The 21,279-nt window shown below is 31.2% G+C and overlaps 1 protein-coding gene across 1 annotated transcript; it reads left to right on the plus strand.

Annotated features, from left to right (window-relative positions):
- Nucleotides 1-1,656: 1,656 nt before the first annotated feature.
- On the plus strand, nt 1,657-21,076 carry LOC122583754. Its single transcript, XM_043756128.1, has 7 exons — nt 1,657-2,595; nt 9,176-9,264; nt 9,385-10,180; nt 11,186-11,248; nt 18,367-19,380; nt 19,706-20,572; nt 21,020-21,076. Exons 1-7 carry the CDS (start codon nt 1,657-1,659, stop codon nt 21,074-21,076), a joined length of 3,825 nt encoding a protein of 1,274 aa, XP_043612063.1.
- Nucleotides 21,077-21,279: the final 203 nt, after the last annotated feature.

The following is a 21,279-nucleotide window of genomic DNA, read 5'->3' on the forward strand; positions in this document are numbered from 1 at the left end:
TTATCCTTGCATTGATTTATTACAATTGAACTTGTTATTGTTCTTGTTATTAATCTTCTTATTTACTTTCTTGTCTAATTTAACTATAACATAAGTTGTGCATTCGAGGACCATCAGTTAGCAATTCACATTTATCTTTATTAATGGAAAAAGACATATATATTAAGAAAAGAAAATTTAGCAAAAATCCAAAAGTAACAAAAGTGTAAAGATTAAAAAAACATTGACAGGAGAGAAGATTGACATTCAAATGTAAAACATTAAATGAGGGAATGTTTGGTTTGCGGAATGTTTTTGGAAGGAATGGAATCTTTCAAAGGAATTGGAATTTGAAGGAATGGAATTTGACGGAATGTTTTTGATTTTTTAAAGATTCAAGTGAGGGACGGAATGAGATTCCTTCCCCCATCCCCAAGGAATGGAGATTTCATCAAATGAGGGAATGTTAACATTCCAACGGAATGTGATTCCTCCATCTTTAACCAACCAAACACACTAAGGAATGAAATTCAATTCCAATTCCATCAGATTCCATCAAATTCTGTGAACCAAACGCGACCTAACATTCAATGTCTTGTGTGTTAACAACTTTGTAATAAGGAATATTTCGCCTTTGACCGGAGTTCCCACGTTGGTATAACAACTAAACAGTAAACAAGTCGTAGGATTTTGCTAACTGTAAGTTAAACCAATCTAGGAGTATTGTTGTTGTTCTTGTTGTATATACTTTACCAAAAATAATGGAATATATAGCGTTATACACTTATACTAGTAGAATTGTAGAAGGTACATAATATAAATTTTGTATCGGGCCTATATTGAGCCTACGACAAGAGTATTATGATTATGATCTGGGCTTATGGGGCCCTTTAAGACGGGCTTTAACAGGACTATGAATTAGGACCAATATATGAATCGTCAGGTCGAATTAGGACTAGGACCAGCCTCGAGCTTTGCTAGTTTTGCTGATCTCTAGTTCTCTACTACCAAAAAAATAATACTCCGTAATAATAATAAAATAAAATCATGAGCTTGGGTTTTAATTATAGGTTTAACGATATTGGTCAAACATGCAAATGTATTTCCACTCCGTAGTAAATTTATTAATTTTATTATTATATTGTAAAGATAACAATTCAGATATTGTCTTTCTCAAAGAGAATTAATAAAACTGAAATTATCAACAACAAAATTAAAAAAATGTATATAGAAAACAAAAAAAAAGGAGAGTAGATACTCATTTTATAATTCGTAGGCCCGCTAAATGTCAACAACTTTGGCAATGTAAAATGATTAACATCAAGTTCAATGGCTTATATTTAAATAGTCTATTATAAATATTTGTTTATGTTTTCTTGATTGAATATCAAATGAAGATTGATTAGAATGAGCATATAAAATTAAATTGAAGTAAATTATAAATAGTTGTTTTGTTTTATTTTATTTTATCACGAAAGCAGCTAAATACCAACCTTTATACTCTGTATATATATCTACCACAAAAACTTCAGATGTCGTAGAAAATTAAAATATAGTTTAAATTATTTGTCTCGTTACACTAAATTGTTTTTTTCAAAAGAAAAGGTCTACATATATGTGTGTGTGTGTTTAGTCATCTCCCTGCTTTGAATTTCTTAATTTTACTTAATCAGAAACATGACATTCACAATAATCACAACGCTTAAACACTTACAAATCCCACTTGAAGAGGTTACAAAAGCCACCAACAACTTTGATGAAGAATATGTCATCGGAGGTGGAGGTTTCGGGAAGGTGTATAGAGGACAACTCTCGGTGTCTGGGGGGGAGATGGTGAATGTTGCTGCTCGGAGATTAAATCGAAAGCATAGACAGGCGGGAGATGTTGAGTTTTGGACCGAGATTTCAGTGCTTTCTAGCCTCAAGCATGAAAACATAGCATCCCTGATTGGGTTTTGTGACGAGAAAGGTGAGAAGATCATCATAAACAAGGATGAGGCCACCAGGGGAAGTCTCTCCATGTACCTTGGCGACCCAACCCTCACATGGACTCAAAGGTTGAATATATGCGTTGGCGTTGCGCGTGCGTTGAAATACATCCATAACGGTAAGGGGCGAGGTGATTATGTCATACACCGTAATATCAACAGCACCACCATTTTATTAGACGATAAATGGGAGGCCAAGTTATCTGGTTTTGAGTTTTCTATCAAACAGTCGGTGAATCGAATGGACCGGGTTGTCCTTTCAGAAGCAATTGGCACAAAAGGGTACATGGACCCATCAATTGTAAGGACGGGAGGTGTAAGCCACAAGTCAGATATCTACTCATTCGGAGTGGTTTTATGTGAATTATTATGCGGGAGGAAAGCTTTCATTCCACATGTTGTGGATGTGGATGATAGATTTCTAGCCTCGCTGTTCATATCTCACTATGAAAACGAATCACTGAATGATATAATCCTTCCGGATCATATGACCCAGACATCGCTCACCGGGTTCTCCAAAACAGCATATTCATGCTTAAAGGAGAACAGACGACGACGTCCAGATATGAACGATATTCTCATTGAACTTGAGAAAGCGTTGGAACTTCAGCAGGAACTTGAAAATTTGGTAAGACCACCTCTATATATAGGAATAGGAAGTTAAGTATGTAACTTAAATTAAGTTTTCCACCTACGTGTTAATTAGGGTTACTTCCCTTAATGACTTTGAGCCAAGTAAATAACTCGTAAACTTAATATATCTATTTACAGTACTAATACATGAACGGTAGCTTTATGGATTACATAATAAAAAAATTCGAATACGCCTCATACTTGATTTGTGATACCTGATTTGTGAGTATGAAATAAATTGTGATTAAAAAAAATCGATAATCGAAGCTAAGTTATAATAAATAGTAATGATAAATATAATATATATTTAATTAGTTAGAGTTTTGGATTCACCTTAAATTTTTATAATCACATCAAAATCAAAAATTGTAAGAATAATGGATGACGGCAAATAGCTTTTTAATTTCGGATCGTAAACTCAAAATTTTGAAGTATAAGTATTCATGTAAATAATTTATTATAAGTAATATAAGTAATAGGAGTTGAAAAATTGAGAAAGAAAAAGAAACATTTTTATTAATGAGAAAATAATCAATCAAATAAGGTTATAATGTCTTCTGTAATAATAAGCCAAAAATCAGAGTTTAATTTAAATTTAATAAGAAAATTAAATATATATACAATAATGTAAATGTATTATTTAATGATAAAGACAATACATTAAGAAGAAGAGAGAGATATCTTGTTCTATCAACTTTCAATTAAATTTTTATATATATAAAGCCTCGGAAACATGCCTAAAAAATAAGATACTCATATATACAATCTTGCATATATAACCAATAGCAACCGATATAAATAGAGTTTCTAAGTACTATTTTCATTATAAAAAAAAAAAAATAACCAATAGCAACTGATATAAATAGAGTTTCTGAATACTATTATGAAGAAAAAAAAAGGGACTGCCGTTGTCATTTTCGATAGGTAAAGGTTAAAGTTGACTTTTAAGGAAACCACAGGGACTATTTTGGACGTTAACTCTTTTCTTTATAAACTTTTCATACTTATAAAAAATAATTATGAGAATCTTTTAATTAAAATTCTATTTGAAAACTTATCTATACTAGAGGAGACCCATGTAATACGATGGTAGTGACGTCGGGGACATGTGGTGGCAGTAACATTTTCGGTATGGTTAATAATGTAAAATAAGGATATATTTAAAAAAAATTGATAATAAAGTTATTTTAAAGGTTTTTGTAAATCATTTCATTAAAGATGTTATAGGTATATTATATGAAAATATTTAAATATGTAAATAAACGAGATTGTTAGTTTAGGTAGATAGGGTTTGGAAAAAAATTTACAGGTATTTTAAGTAGATGTAGTGTTTAGGTTGAAAGTTAAGGTAATTTGGGTTTTTTAAAAATGAAATATTAAGAAAAGGGAAGAGTAGTTTGTCTTATAACTAGCTAATCAACCCGGATTCAATCCGGATCGTTTTAAATATGTTTCGTTATATATACAAAACAAAAAGTGTTATAAGAGGCAAACCTTCATCTTAACGTTACCAAAAATTGAATTCAAATTCAATAATAATATTAACAAAATTGAAGCTTATAATATTAACAGAATCATTGGTAGATAATTATAATATAACTTATAACTTATAAAAAGAATACACAATTCACATATCTATAACCATAAACTCGAAATACTAAAGGAGCAAAACCTATTTAGTTATGTATTTTAACTCTAAAATAAATTTTTACTTTGAGATAGATATAAAAAAAAATATTATTAATTTAAATTTATAAATATTTCATCAAGACTTAAATAGAAATTTTGAACTATGATAGACCAAAGAAAGAATATGCTAAATTAAAATAAATATATTTTTGTAATGTGACATCATCTTTAATTATATAAAATGTAGGAAAAAATTATAACATGACACATCATATTTTCTTTCTATAAACAATCTTTCTTTATTAATATTATTCATCAAGTTAGCTTTTAAAGAAAAATCATTACATGCATTACAAAATTTTATACAGGGAGATTAATTAAATTGAAAGCTTATAACGAGATAAAATTAATTTGCATTTTTAAGTTTGTCAAAGAAAATGTCACGTAAAATTAAATGAGATGGGTATACAAATAATATTAATTTAAATACAGATTATCTATATAAAAAGTGACGAATAATCAAAAATCATACTTATAAGCTGAATAAAAGTACTCATACCTCTTAATAAAACGACAACGCGACAAATGAAGTTCCATATGGGCACTAAAAGATACATATTTAATTGTCAATTTTTTTTTAAATTACAAAAATTACTACAAAATGATTTTTAAGTTGTCAAGCATGAAAGAATACCGGTACGTTGTACAAGTTACGTAAAAATCCCAATCAATTGACACTGACTGTTTATAACATTTTAAAATTAAGATAAATTATAAATATATATAAATTTATATGTAAAAAATATCGGTAAAAACAAATTTAAAATAATATACTTCTAGAACATTAACCAAATATATTCTATTTCATCTTTGAAATACTTTTTTGTAGACAATATATTTATCTGTTAAATTTTTTTAATTGGTTAAATGAATAAAAAGAATTTAAAAAATCCTCTAAAGTTGATGGCTAAAATAAATATAAATTAAGTATTTAGGGCTAAAATATTAACATAAGTGAAAATCAATTTGATAAAGTCGAAAGATATAATTGGTCAATAAATCATTTGTTCAACTGTCAAGATATTTAGCGAACCACGGGGCTACAGGGGGTTAATTGACAATATCATAATTCTAGTTGACTCATGAGGTAGATAATTAAAAAAGTTAATTATCAAATAAATATTAATTAAGTAATTAATAGATAAACTTCAATAAATTAATCTAATTAATTTTTATATTTTATAACTAAATTTACTATGGGTATTGCTAAATAGGGTTGCATTTAATTTGCTTAACATAGTTTTATTATTACCATAAAATTTAAAAGATGAATTTTTGATATGAAAAAATACAATACATTTATTTATTCTTATGCACATAAACTATATCCTTAAAAATTGTATTTAACATTTTCTTTTATCTAAATAAAAATTAATCGAGTTAACTATTAAAGTGATTATTAATCTAATTGATTATCTAGATATTAGTTGATCTCATTAATTAGTCAATAACTAAACTAACTAAATACTATAATGAATCTAATTAATTATTTAAGTGGTTGAAAAGACTTTCCCATTCAAAAGGTCTTTCTTTGAGAGCTTGTCTTGGGTATATCAATTCAAGTCTGGAGAGGAAGATTTACTTCTATTAATCATCGTACCATCGGACTGATTTGCAGAGGAATTTTACTCGATCGGGTATTTAAAATAGGCATTATTATTTCGAGAGAGCTCTCTACCACGGAACTGGTTAATACAACGCATGCTAGACCTCTCGTCTTGAATCGCGGCATGAAATCTCAAATGAAATTTCACCTTTAAAAAAAAATCTAAGTGCGAAAGACTTAATGAAAGAATTAAACTTTTTAAGATCAAACATGCAATATAGCAAAACTAAATATAAACAAAAGCGTAAATATAATACTATACTACCACTTTTGAAGAACCGAAGAAGAATTATTCTCATAGAGAATAACCCTATTCCAAAACCAAAACTGGAAATCTCATCACATATTAAAGCCCAAAATAAACACGCAAGCAACTCGCTTCATGCTAGCAATAATTTGATTTAATAAAAGTTAAAAGCCTTTATTAAATAAAAAGGGACTAAAAGATTAACTTAAAAAGTAGATCAAATAAACTTTTCACCTCGAAGGATGTGCAGTTCAACCAACACGAGAGAGAGAGATTTTTGGTGCAAGTTGGAAAAAAAAAAAAAAAAAGTCTTGTATTTATAAGAAACAAAAGGTTTAAGGTGTATTTGATTGAGTAAAACACTTATTGTTTTCTATTTTGTTTTCCAAAAAAATTGAAAAGACTGCATTCTAATCATAGTTTTTTAAGATAATTTTCAAATCAACAGACAACAATATTTTCCAAAAACAAAATTCAATTTTTTTTATCTCTCCTCACCCAATCTTTAACTTGTATTCTAGATTTCTAAATTTGAATATGAGGAAAAAAAATATTCTAATAAAAACGTGTTTGCAAGATTTTATTTGTTTTTAAAAATAAAAAATGTTTTCCATTTTCTAGAAATCTAAAAATGAAAAATTAAAAAGTATATTTTACAATCAAAAGCAACTTTAGGATTTCTTACTTCCTATCAATGTAGGATGAGAATAAGAATTTTTTTTTCCCCTTTCTTCTTTTCCCTCTCGTCGACTTCGTGATTAACCCCATGGGTCGACTTTGTTCGACCCATAGTCGAATGAGTCAACCCATAGTGCAGTAGATATGATCCGATTTGATTCATCTCAACCCAACCCGACCCAATCGGCCAATTTGGTAATTTCGATCCATTTAACCAATTCGTATATAAATTTTACAATCGGTACAACTTAATTGTGTCTCATTGCTTTATGTATGGGTGCTACCTTAAAGTTTCATAGATAAATGACTGTATATATATAGGGGTTGGATATTGTAAAACAAATATTAAAGTAAAACGAATAAGACAAGATCTTAACCCTTGGATCATGGTTAAATTGATGCACGAAGATTAACGAACCAATTGATACACGATGATTTTTATGATACACGGTGATTTTCACCTATTGTTTTATTTGTTTTACTTTAATACTTATTTTATTTTACTTAATGCATATACATATATATATATATATATATATATAGGGAGGCTTTCAAATACAAACTAACTAAAAATAAGAACTAATAAGAACATATCTGGTCCCTTGATTATTTTCATCTAACGATTATTAACTTTTACATGATTTATTATTTATTAAAAATATGAAAAGTGTAAAAATGGAATGATGGCCTTTTTTTAAAAACACGTTTTCTTCCATAAACCCCAAACATTTAAAAATTAAAATTTATTCTCTTTTTTTTTGGCCATGTATGCACTCTCATCCATCACAAAAAAAAATTAAAAAAAATTCCCATACACTTTCTTTGTTTATTGTTCAATTGGATGCTCAGCCCATTAGGCCATTACTCATGTAAAAAACCCATCATCTCTATCTCCCTTAAATATATTCTCCAGCCTCCTTTTCAATCTCTATCACTATATACATATAGTCTCTCTCTCTATATATAATCTGAAACCCTGAGCTTTTTTTTTTTTTTTTTTTGAACGGCAAATGGATTGCAAACCCTGAGCTATTTTCATTTTTTTTCCTTTTTCATTATATTTTCTTGCTTCCATTTGTTCATATATTTATTTGTTCCATTTTCTTGTTTGTCCATCTAAAGGTTTATCTGGTTAATTTGTCATTGAACTATTTGGAATTGCAACTGCAGATGACATAAAATTGTAATGGATGCACTTTCTTTAAACAACAATTGAATGCACTAATTCATCTTTTAATTTCTAATAACTAATAAATTCTTTTAATTATGTATCCATTACTAATCTCAATTTAGACATATTTTGTAAATTTTAGCACGAATGCACAATTTTATGCTTTGTGTAATTTTTTGGCTTGGATGCACAACGTTTTTAGCATGGAAGATTTTTTTTTTTTTTTTTGCAAGTGTATTCATTTCAATTCATTTATATGTGTGGATTTTTGGTGTGAAGCTTGATATGTTTGTCTTATTTTTACATCTAAATACCTTTTTTTTTTGACATGTTCATCCATCTAAAACCAAGGGAAAAAATGGATGCAAAAGTGCGTCCCTGTAAAAATCAAAGAGATTGATGTCAAATCAAAGGCAATTAAAAGGTGAAAATTTTGATTAGTGTTATTTGATCAGAAAGTTAATTACATATGGTTTATGTTTGATTGAAAAATTTGGAGATGAAGTGTCAATGAAACATTAAAAAGGCCGCAGAAAAAACTGTCAGACAAAATTCCTTTAATGTCCTTCTATTCATACCGTTCTCACGTTAAGGTGGTTCGCACAGGAAACTTACCTTATATATATATATATATATATATATATATGGTGAGAACACTTAAAAAACATCATTTTGATACATTAAAATTCCATAAACTAACATAATGCATAACTAATTATCATTATTTAAGTGTTTAACAACACATTGATCCGTAAAAATAAAAAAAATCACGTTATTTAGTGGATGCATCTATTTGAAAAATATGCATCCAAGATGGATACACAAAACAAAAAACATGATTTTTTTGATTTTGACATGTCAATGTGTTGTTATACACGTAAATAATGATAATTAATTATGCACTATGTTAGTTTTTATGGACTTTAATGCATCAAAATGATGTTTTTAAAGTGTTCTCACCGTCCTTATTTTAAAAATGTTCTTATTTGATTGTCCCCATATATATATATAGGGTATATATATGTTTTAGGTAAAATAAAGTTATATTCCCACTATTTCAACCATACGGGATGAAAACATGGTGGGTTTGGGTTTCGTGGTCATATTTTGACCGGCCGATCAAAAAGATAAATAACACAATTTGATTTCAGTTTCAATTCACTACCTTTTTCACAATATTACAGAGACAGAACTTGGGACACTTGAAGATACCACTCCGTAGTATAATGTTGGCCACTAAAAACTTTTCTGAGGCGCACCCTGAGAGTAACGAGTACTTGGGCTTATATGTAACGGAAATGAAAGAAAGAAAGAATAAAAGACTTACAATTTCTTTTATTAAAAAAAAGAAAATAAAATTACCAAGTGATGATCTGTCCTGGGCACGCAACAGAGTCATTATAAAACGCTACTTCCCGGGAGAACATGGCTTAGGAGAAAAACTGTTCTTTACTGATATGAAAATGCTTAACACATGCAAACATCCAAACATAGTCAAACTACTTGGATTTTGTGTTGAAGGTTCTGAGAGGATCATCATCATTGAGCATTTTAATAGAACCCTTAGTGCTTATTACATGAATGACAACCTGAGGCCTGAACTTACTTGGGAAAGACGTTTGAAAATTTGTCTCGATGCTGCAAATGCACTGAATTACCTTCATAATGAGATGAAGGATCAAAAGACGATAATAAACCGTCTTATAATGAGCAACGGCATTGTTTTCGACAAGAAGAATTGGAGGGCAAAGATGTTTTCCTTTACTTTGTCAATATTCCTGCCTCCGAATCAAGACGAAGCTCTCCATAATAATCCTGATGGCAATCCTTATTACATGGATCCAGAATACATAAAGAGTGGTAAGTTGAAAAGAGAATCAGATGTGTATAGTTTTGGAGTACTTCTATTTGAAGTTCTATGTGGGAGGTTTGCCAATGACCCAATATACTTAAAAGAGAGTGACAAAGGGATAGCATTTGTGGCACGACGATGCATTCGAGAAGGAACATTACTAATGGAAATGATAGATCCCTTGTTAAAGGAAAAAAGTGTTGTAAACAACTGCATTAGCAAAAAATCTTTGGAGAAATTTGTAAAGATTGCATTCGAGTGCATCACAGAAACCCAAGATCAACGTCCAACAATGAAAATGGTTATCCACGAGCTTCACGAAGCCTTATTCTTTCAGGTAATCCTACAATTAGTTAATAACATATTCATATATTTGACTTTAGCTATAAAACAGATTGATTTTAGTTATTTAATTTCTGAGTTACTTCTTTCATTTAACCAGTGTTATGAAACTCGGCCGATATAGCCGATTTCACCGAGTTGGATCGTGTATCGACTGACTCACGATACAAGTTTGCCATACTCTGTCTGAAAATCGGTCAGGGTTCCGGCCAGACTTGGGTCAACTTGGTCAAAACTCGGCCGTATCGATTAAGACTCGGCTGTATCGGTTCGGCCGGGTCAACCAAAGTCAAATTTTTTTTTCTTTTTGTTTTTTTTAAAAAAACTTTTATGAATTATGTTATTGTTTCTATACATTTATGTTTAAGTTAAAAATTTATTTTATATTTAAGTTTGAAGTTTTATATATATTTTTAAATACTAGTCTTGTACCCGCGCGATGTAGCGAGACATAGGAAAAAAATCCTAGTTAAGTAGCTGTACCGTGTTATTACATGAATGTATGATTTAACTCAAGTTTTTCTTACCGTCGTTGTTGTTTTAGATGAGCGTTTTTTATGTTGATTGATTATTAAATTCGATAACGTATGTGTGTGTTTTTGGTATACTATGTGAGCAACTTAAGGGAAGGAAATGGATAAGGTTTTTTTTAAGGGTATTTTTGAAATTCCATGAATAAAGTGTTTGATGGTAATATAGATTAAAGGGGTAAATTGGAAATTTTAAAGATAGAATGTTAAATTTTAGGAAGGATAGTTTGTTTATATAGATAGTATAGATTTCTTACATATAATTTCAAAAACTAATTATTTTACATATAAAACTCACTATTTACCAATCCGATTCCGATATAATTTTTAAAAAATCCTGACTTCCTCCTTTACCGATCCGATCTCAATTCCTAAATTTCGCAACCTTGATTTTACCAAACATAGGATATTACAAAATTTCCTAGCTCATTTCTATGCATTTTATTTCTTTGTTTTGTTTCATTTTCTAGAATTTCTATGTTGCCGACGAAGTTGAAGAATCGATGGAACTTAAGTTCACACGTGAAATTTCTGTGAGTTTCCTTTATAGTTAATTAAGTATTATAAATTCTTTGTGTTATTCACATAATAATATATTTTTTCCACCATATTATTATTTCTTAAAAAGAAGGATAAGACACAATGCCCAGACATGGTTCAAGACGTCAACAAAATCAAAAAATTTACGGAACTTAAGTTGACAAGTGCAAATTTAGTAAGTTTCTCTTCTTCTTTTTATTTTCAATCTGGATATCATATATTATCATAGAATAACTATAATTTTCCTAATAGGGTGAGGTTACTTATCATTAGGCAAAGATGCGCTGCGCTGATATATGGATCTCACTAGTTAACTTGAGTTAAAAGAGGAATTATAGAATTTTAAAACAACGTGATTCAAATTAACAATCTTAGTAAAACTTAACTCACTTTTTGAGTTCTTATAATAAAACATAAGAATGGCGACAGAAGCGTTTTTAAAGATGCATGTGAATTTCCAAATTTTTATATATATAATAATTATGACAAACACTACGTCTTTAAAATCTTAATTGATTCATAAACTTTAAATAATGTTATTCACATCATAACGATAATAAAAGGAAAAACCACAAAGCACAAATGATAATAGTCCACGATCGACAATATCAAGTCTACCTAAATAGCATAATATTGGCTAACTATAGCCAACACAGTCCATCCATCAATAATAGCTACTTCGCCTCATGATCTATCATTTCCATTTCATTGCCTATAACCAAGGGGACAACCATTTTCACAATAACAAAATCAGATATCATGTTAGTATAATAGAAATGATTGCTATTGAAACATTTCATAAGATTATATCACGCAGCGTTGAAATTGATCTTTATATCACAATTTATCACACGTCGTTAGCTCACACCATCTAGGTATATTTATGTCATTTAAATCAACAATGAATTGTTCGTGGGTAGACAGTCATAAAACCTTACAGAATACCCACACACGACAGAATAGGTAGACCTTTTGGTAGTCCATCGTTGTCGTTATGGATAGAGATAACCACATCCATGAGTAATCCGTTAAACTCTTGAAGTGGTAAATGAAACGGCCAAACCATTTTAAGCCAAAATATCAAACAAATTGGAAATCTTTATACTTAGAAAAATATGACCATTTTTCACGAAAACTCAAAATGTTTCAAATCAAGAAAACACACTTGAAATGTTCTTAAAGTGATGTAAGTAGACTAGTATACAAGTTTCAGGACCCAGAAAGGTCAAACGAAGGCTTGACAAAAAGTAGGCGTCGAAGACAGTAGAGCGCGTGCGATGCTGATTTTCATCGAACGCATTTTGTGTCTCAGCGAACGCGCTTTGAGCTGGACACCAAAAACACCCTTTTTAACATTTTTCAGGTTTTTTTATGACTAAATTCCAAACTTTTCAAAACACTTCAACATGTCAAATAAGTTATAAACACATACTAAAACATTCCAAAGGCTTACAATTGTTCAAAAAGACAATTCACTACGAAATGGGTCATCATACCCATTTTGCCAAACATCTAGTTTTAACAACTTGACTCCATACATACAATACCATTTGACCAAACTGAAATCTTACAGAAAGTTACACAACAATGACCATAAAACATCATTTATCAATTTTCTTGTACAAAACACCAACTTGAAGGCACTTGGGAGCACTTGGTCAAAAGGGACTATTAACCATCCGATTGATCATACATAATCGTAAGAACTTCTTACCCAAAAGCTTTACTCAAGGCGCTTTTACTTGCTTAAGTCTTTGCCATGACTACTACCAATTCCTATAAAAAAAGTTAAACAACTAAAACGTAAGCAACGCTTAGTGAATCCATATACATATGATCATAATCAAGTTGCCAAAACATCAAACATTATTTATAGCCTATCTTTTGATAGTCATTTCGTTCATAACAATCATAATCAACACAAATCATTTTCTACATGGCCATTGATCATGCTAGTAGCACTTTACCCACCTACTAGTCTTTATCATACAAATTGATTAGTAGGAAATTTACCCACCCACTAGTTCACATAATCAAAATCACATTATGCTAGTAGGAATTTACCCACCTATTAGCTTTCATAATCAAACATCAATTATGCTAGTAGGAATTTACCCACCTACTAGCTTTCATTCATTAAATCAACATTTTAACTAGCATAAATTTACTCAACTACTAGTCTTCATATTCAACAAACATATGGGTCATAGGAAATTTACTCACCTATTACCTCTAATAACAAGAACATTATCATATGCATATACACTTACCTTAATTTTTGGCTATTAGGCTTTACTTGACTACTAGGCTCAATTACACAATCTTCTGCCGCATGTAAACAAATTCATATATCACATAAGTTCTATAACTCTAACTCTTTATCTTTTAATAAACCCAATTCATAATTAACCAACCCATTAGAGTGTTTGGATAAACAATGCATTTCAAAACCTTTTTCATAATAAATTTTATATCAACAATCTTGCCAAACATCAAAATATAGTATTATGATTATGGGGTTTTTCATCATCAAAACACTCATTTGCATTGACCTCCAATTTCTCATTTAAAATCACTAGGTTTCTTTATTAGAATTTCCAAATAACAAAACCCCCAAATTTCATGGGTAAGAACCCTAATTAAATATAACAATGATTTCAAGGTTAAATTTTTACCTTCAAGTAATGACAAGATTAAATGAATTGAAACTTTAAATTACTCTATTTTCTTTTTGTGGAATTTGACCCACAACAAAGCACCACCAAAATCCTTGATTTAAGTTCTCAATTAGATTAACTAAATTAGGTGGATTTTATAGAAGAAGGTCACACACAAACATTTTGCTAGAAGAAATTGGAAGATTTGAGAAGCAGGGATTGAAATTTGGAAATGGATTTGTGTTAGTGGAGTTGATGATACATCAAAAATACATATGGCTGACTTCCCTCATGATGCCACGTTTTTATCAAATAAAATAAGAGTATTATACCCGCTAGCCACTAAAATTTCAACTAAATTAACCCCTTATCTCAAAACAAAAATACTAGGAAATTAATTTAATGTCAAAACTATGATAAGGGTTAATTTTATATTACCTTAAAATATAAGGGTGTTACCGTAAATCACGTTACCCGGATCAACTGTTATCTCTCATTGGTTTCCTCACACAAAGATATCATGACTACTCATCTATGATTTCACGTTACATTAGTATAAAGAAACTGGTAGTAGGTTAAGTTCGACACTTTTCGACTATAACTCACGTAATAGTCGAGACTTACAGCAAACTTATAATTTCACATTTTTTTCACACTATGTTTTCACACTTCAACAAAGGACCTCTAACATGCTTTGTGACATGACAACTTAAAAAAGTCTAGTGTATTAAATGTAAAGGCAATCAACAACAATCATCACACAACAATCTACTTATCACAAGCATAACTTTATAATTTTGCATAACTATACACATGAGATAGTTGATCAAACATAAAATGAAGTGAATTATCAAATATAAGCTTTGTTTTGTTATTTATGTGTCAAAAATAAGCTATCTTACCACATGACACTCGTCCGTGACAACAATCAAACAAGTGTTTTCCAAGCTTGCTAAATCTCCCCCTATAACACTCGTCATTTAAGAACCTAGATTTTTCAAAACTTTACCTAACGACATTTAACTATGTGAAAAAACAATAATTTAAGGGTTGTCCCCTCCGTAATAGGCAATACATAAAGGGCATGTGAGATAGAGCTAGTAATTTTCAAGATGGACCTGTTAACACGACAAGACACGACCCGGTCTTAACAAGTTTCGTGTTTAGCCTTATCACCATTCGTGTCTTAGCAGGTCCGGACCAGTTAAAACACGAAAAGAACTGTTAAGACCTGTAATATATATATATATATATATATAGAGAGAGAGAGAGAGAGAGAGAGAAAAAAAAATTATTACCTAAGGATGTAACTAACTATGACAAAATTTCTATGTTATGTAAAGATGTTGTAAAATGTTTATGTCATGTAATGAATTTTCAAATCTTGATTATTGAATGTACCTGACCAATTAATCAAAAACTTATATGTGGCAGATTATATGGTTGCCACATAACACGGATACATCAAATAACCATGATTTGTAAGTTCATTATATTACATAGACATTTTACAAGATCTTTACATAATATATACATTTTGTCATAATTAGTTACATCCATAGATAAAACTTTCTTACCAATTTTTTTTTTTCAAAATGGAAAGGAAATACGCCCGTGACCCGTTTTGGAAAAAAAATGCCAATAGCATCTCGTTGTAAATTTCATGTAGGATAGAGTAATAGTCACTTAGTTGTAAGTGGTTTTTATAGAATGACATATTTTACTTTTGCTATTAAATTCTACGGATGTTTGAGATGAAATTTATAGTTTTGTAAGGGAAAAATACATAAAAAGGTAATTTATCTATCTAAAATTCTTAAAAATGGAAACCTATTTAGTTTTCGTCTATTTAAAGGATCCAGTTTTCATAAATTTCCTAATAAAAAGAACATTGTTAGTATTTGACGGCAGGCCTCCGTTAAGTGCCACGTTATAAAAAAAGCTGACGTGGACAACGGAATGGATAATACCTCTTTATTTCTCTTTCACTACCTCACAATACAAATAAGCAACACACAATATATCACACCTTTCTCTCTCCCATTGAACAATCAGGCCACCACACCACCACCGGCCACTACCGGGAAATCGCCGGAAAATTGCTGGCAGCCACAATTACATCACCATCTCCACCTTAATCCACTCATCACCTCTGATCTCACTAGAAAGCAACAACTAAAACTCCAAAACCATAGCCGCCACCTGCCACCACCGTTGTCGGCGACCCACCACAGTGGCATTCCAACACCGTAACAATACAACCAACAACAACTATCTTCTGGATCTTTCTCTCTCCCTCTTTCTTTCCCATTCGCGACGGTCACCATCCACCGTCATCATTCCCCCTCACTGGAGCTAGTCACAACACCATAGGCCTGAGAATAGTGAATAACAACTTTCCAAACACCATTAAACATTTAAACATCAAGATCTATAACCTTTGATAAGATTTTCGGACCTAAATGAACGAGATTGATGGATGTTTATTTAATTTCAAGTGAGAAAGTGAAGGGGCCGACGAAAGTGGTGGGGTTTCCCGGTGTCGGTTGCTTTTCCGAACGGTGTGTTTTTCCAGTGAAAAGAGGATGAATATATGTATATAGATACCCTAAAATGAGCATTCGTATTTTCTCTGATGATAAATAGATCGATGGATTGCACGACGTAGGGATTGGGACACAGAGACTACTTTTTAGGAATTAGAGTTTATCTTCATTGTTAGATTTGATGAATAAATATTCAAAACTTGTGTTGACGGTGGTTGTAATTTGTAGAGCATGAATAAATATTCAAGTCTTTGTTGTTGGGATTTTGGTGATTTTTTTCGATTTAACTTTTTTTCCCCTTTTTAATGTATTTTCAGTTTTAGTCAATGCCACGTAATCAAAGATGATGACGTGGCATGGGTGACGTTGCATTTAACAGAGGTCTGACGTCAAAAATTAATGATGTTTCCTTTATTAGGAAATTTATGGAAAATGGATTATTTAAATAGACGAAAACTAAATAAGTTTCCTTTTTTAATAATTTTAGGTAAATAAGTTACCTTTTATGTATTTTTCCCTTTTTGTCAATAAAAAAAAACCCCTATTAATTTAGCATCTACTAATATAGAAAGTGGGACTTGAGGGTCAGTAATTTTTTTCAACTCGGGTCATACCATGAATATGGCTAGCGTAATTTTGAACATGTAAGTATGAACTTGTCATTTGGCATAAACCTTCGGTGGCATCCATGTAATTTTTATCCTAAAACTTTTGAATAAAATTAACACGTACCCAAGTATTTGTGATCAAAGACTTTATTTCTTTTCTACTTAAACCATACCCGTAAGGCCATAAGCATTAGCGTAATATTGAACATATATTTGTATGAATCCAGCCAATTGGCATAAACCATCAGTACCATACATGTAATTTTTACCTTAAAATTTTCTAAATATAAAATTAACCAGTATTTTAAATATCATCGTCCGATACGTTGTATCTGGTTTTTTTTTTCGGATTTCATTATTCCTTACCGCCGGTATTTTCCAGTTTTTCCCGATACTTCCGGTAAAACTGGTATTTTTTATTTTAATTTTCTTTTTTGATTAATTTTGTTATACGTTAATGTTATTTTTAATTGTTTGTGAACTTTAAAACTTATATATTGCTATGAAATACCTATTTAATATTATTTTTTTAATAGATTATAACTGTATTTTGACTATTTTCATTAAATTATAATATTAGTAGCAATTTTGTACAAGTATTAAATTAATTAATTAAAATAGCCTACCGATAATACCGGTTTGGAGATCTCCCAGTGTGACTAAAAATTGGTAACTTAAAGATTGAAACTAACACCTAAATTTTTGTGATTAGACTATCAAAGAATTTTTTTTTTCCACTCGAACCTATACCCACATGTATCCGTGTAATTTTCTCTAAAATTACCAACTTTTAAAATTTAAGTCAGTTATACTCATAGGTATGGTTCGAGTGACAAAATGTCAACCATGGTGTAGGCATGAAACCAGTTATCTATACTACATTATAAAATATTAGTTTTTTCTATTTTTTTTCAACTATTTTATTTATTATTTTAAAGATCTCCACTTAAAATATCAAAAAATATTTATCTGAAATACCTATAATATCCTTAATGAACTTAATTTACAAGATCTACCATCAACTCTTAAAAAACTACATTATTCCCTTTTGACATCAATTACCTTTATATTAATAATCACACCTTACCACCATCGTCACTACTGCCGCCACCATCACCCGTCATCGCCCATCACTGTCGTCGCCACTACACTGTCGTGTCACACGAACATATGACTAATTTTTACCCACAATTTTTAAATAAAATTAACACCGTCGTTCTCGTGATCAGAGACTTTATATTTTTTCCTAAGCATGTTACATGATAACCAACTATCCCAACCCTTTTTCACAATGTTATAGATTAAAAAGTTGGAGCACTTGAAGATTCCCCTTGATGATATAAAGTTGGCCACCGAGGACTTTCATGCAAGATACCAACTACGGGCTGACGTTTGCTATATCTTATATAGAGCACAACTCGAGCAATTTGATGAAGGAACTCCTTTCATCAAAGAAGGAAAGAATAAAAATGAGCGGTTGAGGACACGCAACACAGTCATTATAAAGCGCTTCTTCGCAAGAGAAGACGGCATAGGAGAAGAAATGTTCTTCACAGAAATGAAAATGCTTAACACTTGCAAGCATCCAAACATAACCAAACTACTTGGAATTTGTGTTGAAGATTCTGAGATGATCCTTGTTGTTGAGCATCTTTCTAATGGATACCTTATTGCATGTTGGACGCGTATCGACGACATGAGGCAAATTCTTACTTGGGAAAAACGTCTAAAAATCTGCTTGGGTGTTGCAAATGGAATGAATTACATTTGTAATGAGATGGAGGACCAAGAGACGATGAGTCACTATCGTATTAGGCACTTCCTCATTGGATTGGACGAGAACTGGGAGGCAAAAATTACTGACTTTGTGATATTGGTAGTCCCACCTCCGAATCAAGATGACAACACTCTCTATCTCAGTTCTTCCAGCACTCCAGTATTGTTCATAGATCAAGTATATTGGGAGACTGGTAAGCTGAAAAGAGAATTTTATGTATATTTTCTAGGACTAATTATGTTTGAAGTTCTATGTGGGAGGTCTGCCTATGACCCGATATACTTTAAGGAGAGTGAGGAAGGGTTGGCATTTGTGGCACGAAGATGCTTCCAAGAAGAGGGAACACTCATCAAATTGATAGATCCTGTATTAAGGGAAGAAAGTGGTGAAAATTGCTTTACTTTGAAAAGAGGACCCAACAAATATTCTTTCGAGAAATTTGTAAAAGTTGCACTCGGGTGCACAGACGAAACTTACGACCAACGTCCAACATTGAAAGTGGTCATCCAGGAGCTGCAGGATGCCTTATCGTTTCAGGTGATTATTAATGAAGACAGTTCTTTAAAAGCAAAATCTTTCTTACATATCATATATAGTTTCGATCCCTGCCTGGCCTGGTAATTATTATCATTTCAAACGAAAGGGATTAGGATTTTGGAAGAAGAACCAACTAGTATTAAATAAATTTCTTCACTTAAGGTCATCCAATTGTTAGCTAGGTTTTTATCATATTATATCGGCCGCCCAAATATGTATCTGTTTACATTAGAATATCGACTTTTGGGGCCATAGTGATTAAGATAATATGATCTTCAAAGTTTGACATTGTCATATATTTTGGTTTCTTGTGACGTACTGGCAGAAAAACAAGGACGACCTCATAATTTTGCTTGATGACATTCAACTGGCCACAGAAAACTTTCATGATAAGAATTGCATAGGTGGAGGAGGATTTGGGAAAGTTTATAAAGGAAAAGTTCCACAAGGTGATGGGTTCAATACCATTGTTGCAAAGCGATTGGATACAAGGCTTGGTCAAGGGGAACTACAATTTAGAACTGAGCTCCAAGTTCTTTTTGAGTATAAACATGAGAATATCATCCCTCTTATCGGATATTGTGATGAAAAGAATGAACAGATCATTGTTTACGAGTATGCGCCTCAAGGAAGTCTTGATAAGTGTGTGAGGAATGCTGGTCTTACATGGATGCTACGACTTAATATATGTATTGATGTTGCAACTGCGCTGGCTTTCCTTCATGGAGGAGCCGGAAAACAAGCAATAGTGATACACAGGGACATCAAAACTCCAAACATTCTACTAAATGATAAGTGGAATGCAAAACTTGCTGATTTTGGGCTTTCCTTGATAAGTCCAATAAATCAGGAAACAGACTATGTCATTGATCATGTGTGTGGCACACGAGGCTATTTGGACCCCCTTTACTTAAAATCACGTTTCTTAACAAAAGAATCCGATATTTATTCATTTGGGGTGGTTTTGTTTGAGATCATCTGTGGAAAATTTCTAACTGGTGCCATCGTAAAAGAGATCTTTGAAAAAGGAAACATTGATGACTTTGTATTTGAGGCTATAAAGAAACAGATAGAGCCAAAAGCATTGATTGCATTTAAAACAATTGCCTACCGGTGTTTACACGACGATAGAGAAAAACGCCCAACAGCTAAAGAAGTTCTACAACGACTTAAGGAGGCTCGGGAATTCCAAGTAAGTTCTCAAACATAGTTACATTATGCAAAAGCTATGACTTCCTTTTATATCTTTTGCGTATACTTCAAACCAGTATTATGGAGGAGTATATATTAAAGAATCAGTAAATCAATAGATATAAAAGTAAAAAAAAGCAATAAAAATTTAGATTTATAAAATTTTCCCAACATATTTGATGAAAGTTAATACTACTACATACATTGAAGAAAATATATGAACATCAGGATTGTTAGTTACTCACTTACTCTATAAATGCTCAATTCAATATATACATGGGAGCATAATTCAATTTAGAGAGTACATAGAATAATACTGTGTTAGTTATAATGCTTAATGAGATACAAAAAGATGCATCAGTAGATGAGTGGACAAAGTTTCAGATCTTCAGTATAGCTAAAAGCCTAAAAAGAGATACTAATCACATGATGATATACTGTGTTGCAGGTCTCTGGATCACTTGAGGCAGCTGCTTATTGTATGGAAGCTCAACTCAACATTTGAGCTTAGAATAAAATGATTGTATTCATGTGAGTTGAGAATCAGAAAGACTCATGTAACTCATATGAATTCCTACCAAAAGCAGTGGCTTAAGAGACCAAGTTGTCAAACTGTTTTCATTAAATTGTTCAAATATAGATCGAGGTACAAAGATCAAACTGGTTTGGCTCGCCAAGTCATGTAAAATTAATTGTAACCTCAAATAC

Source organism: Erigeron canadensis, chromosome 9 (genome assembly GCF_010389155.1).
Source record: "Erigeron canadensis isolate Cc75 chromosome 9, C_canadensis_v1, whole genome shotgun sequence".
Classification (NCBI taxonomy): domain Eukaryota; kingdom Viridiplantae; phylum Streptophyta; class Magnoliopsida; order Asterales; family Asteraceae; genus Erigeron; species Erigeron canadensis.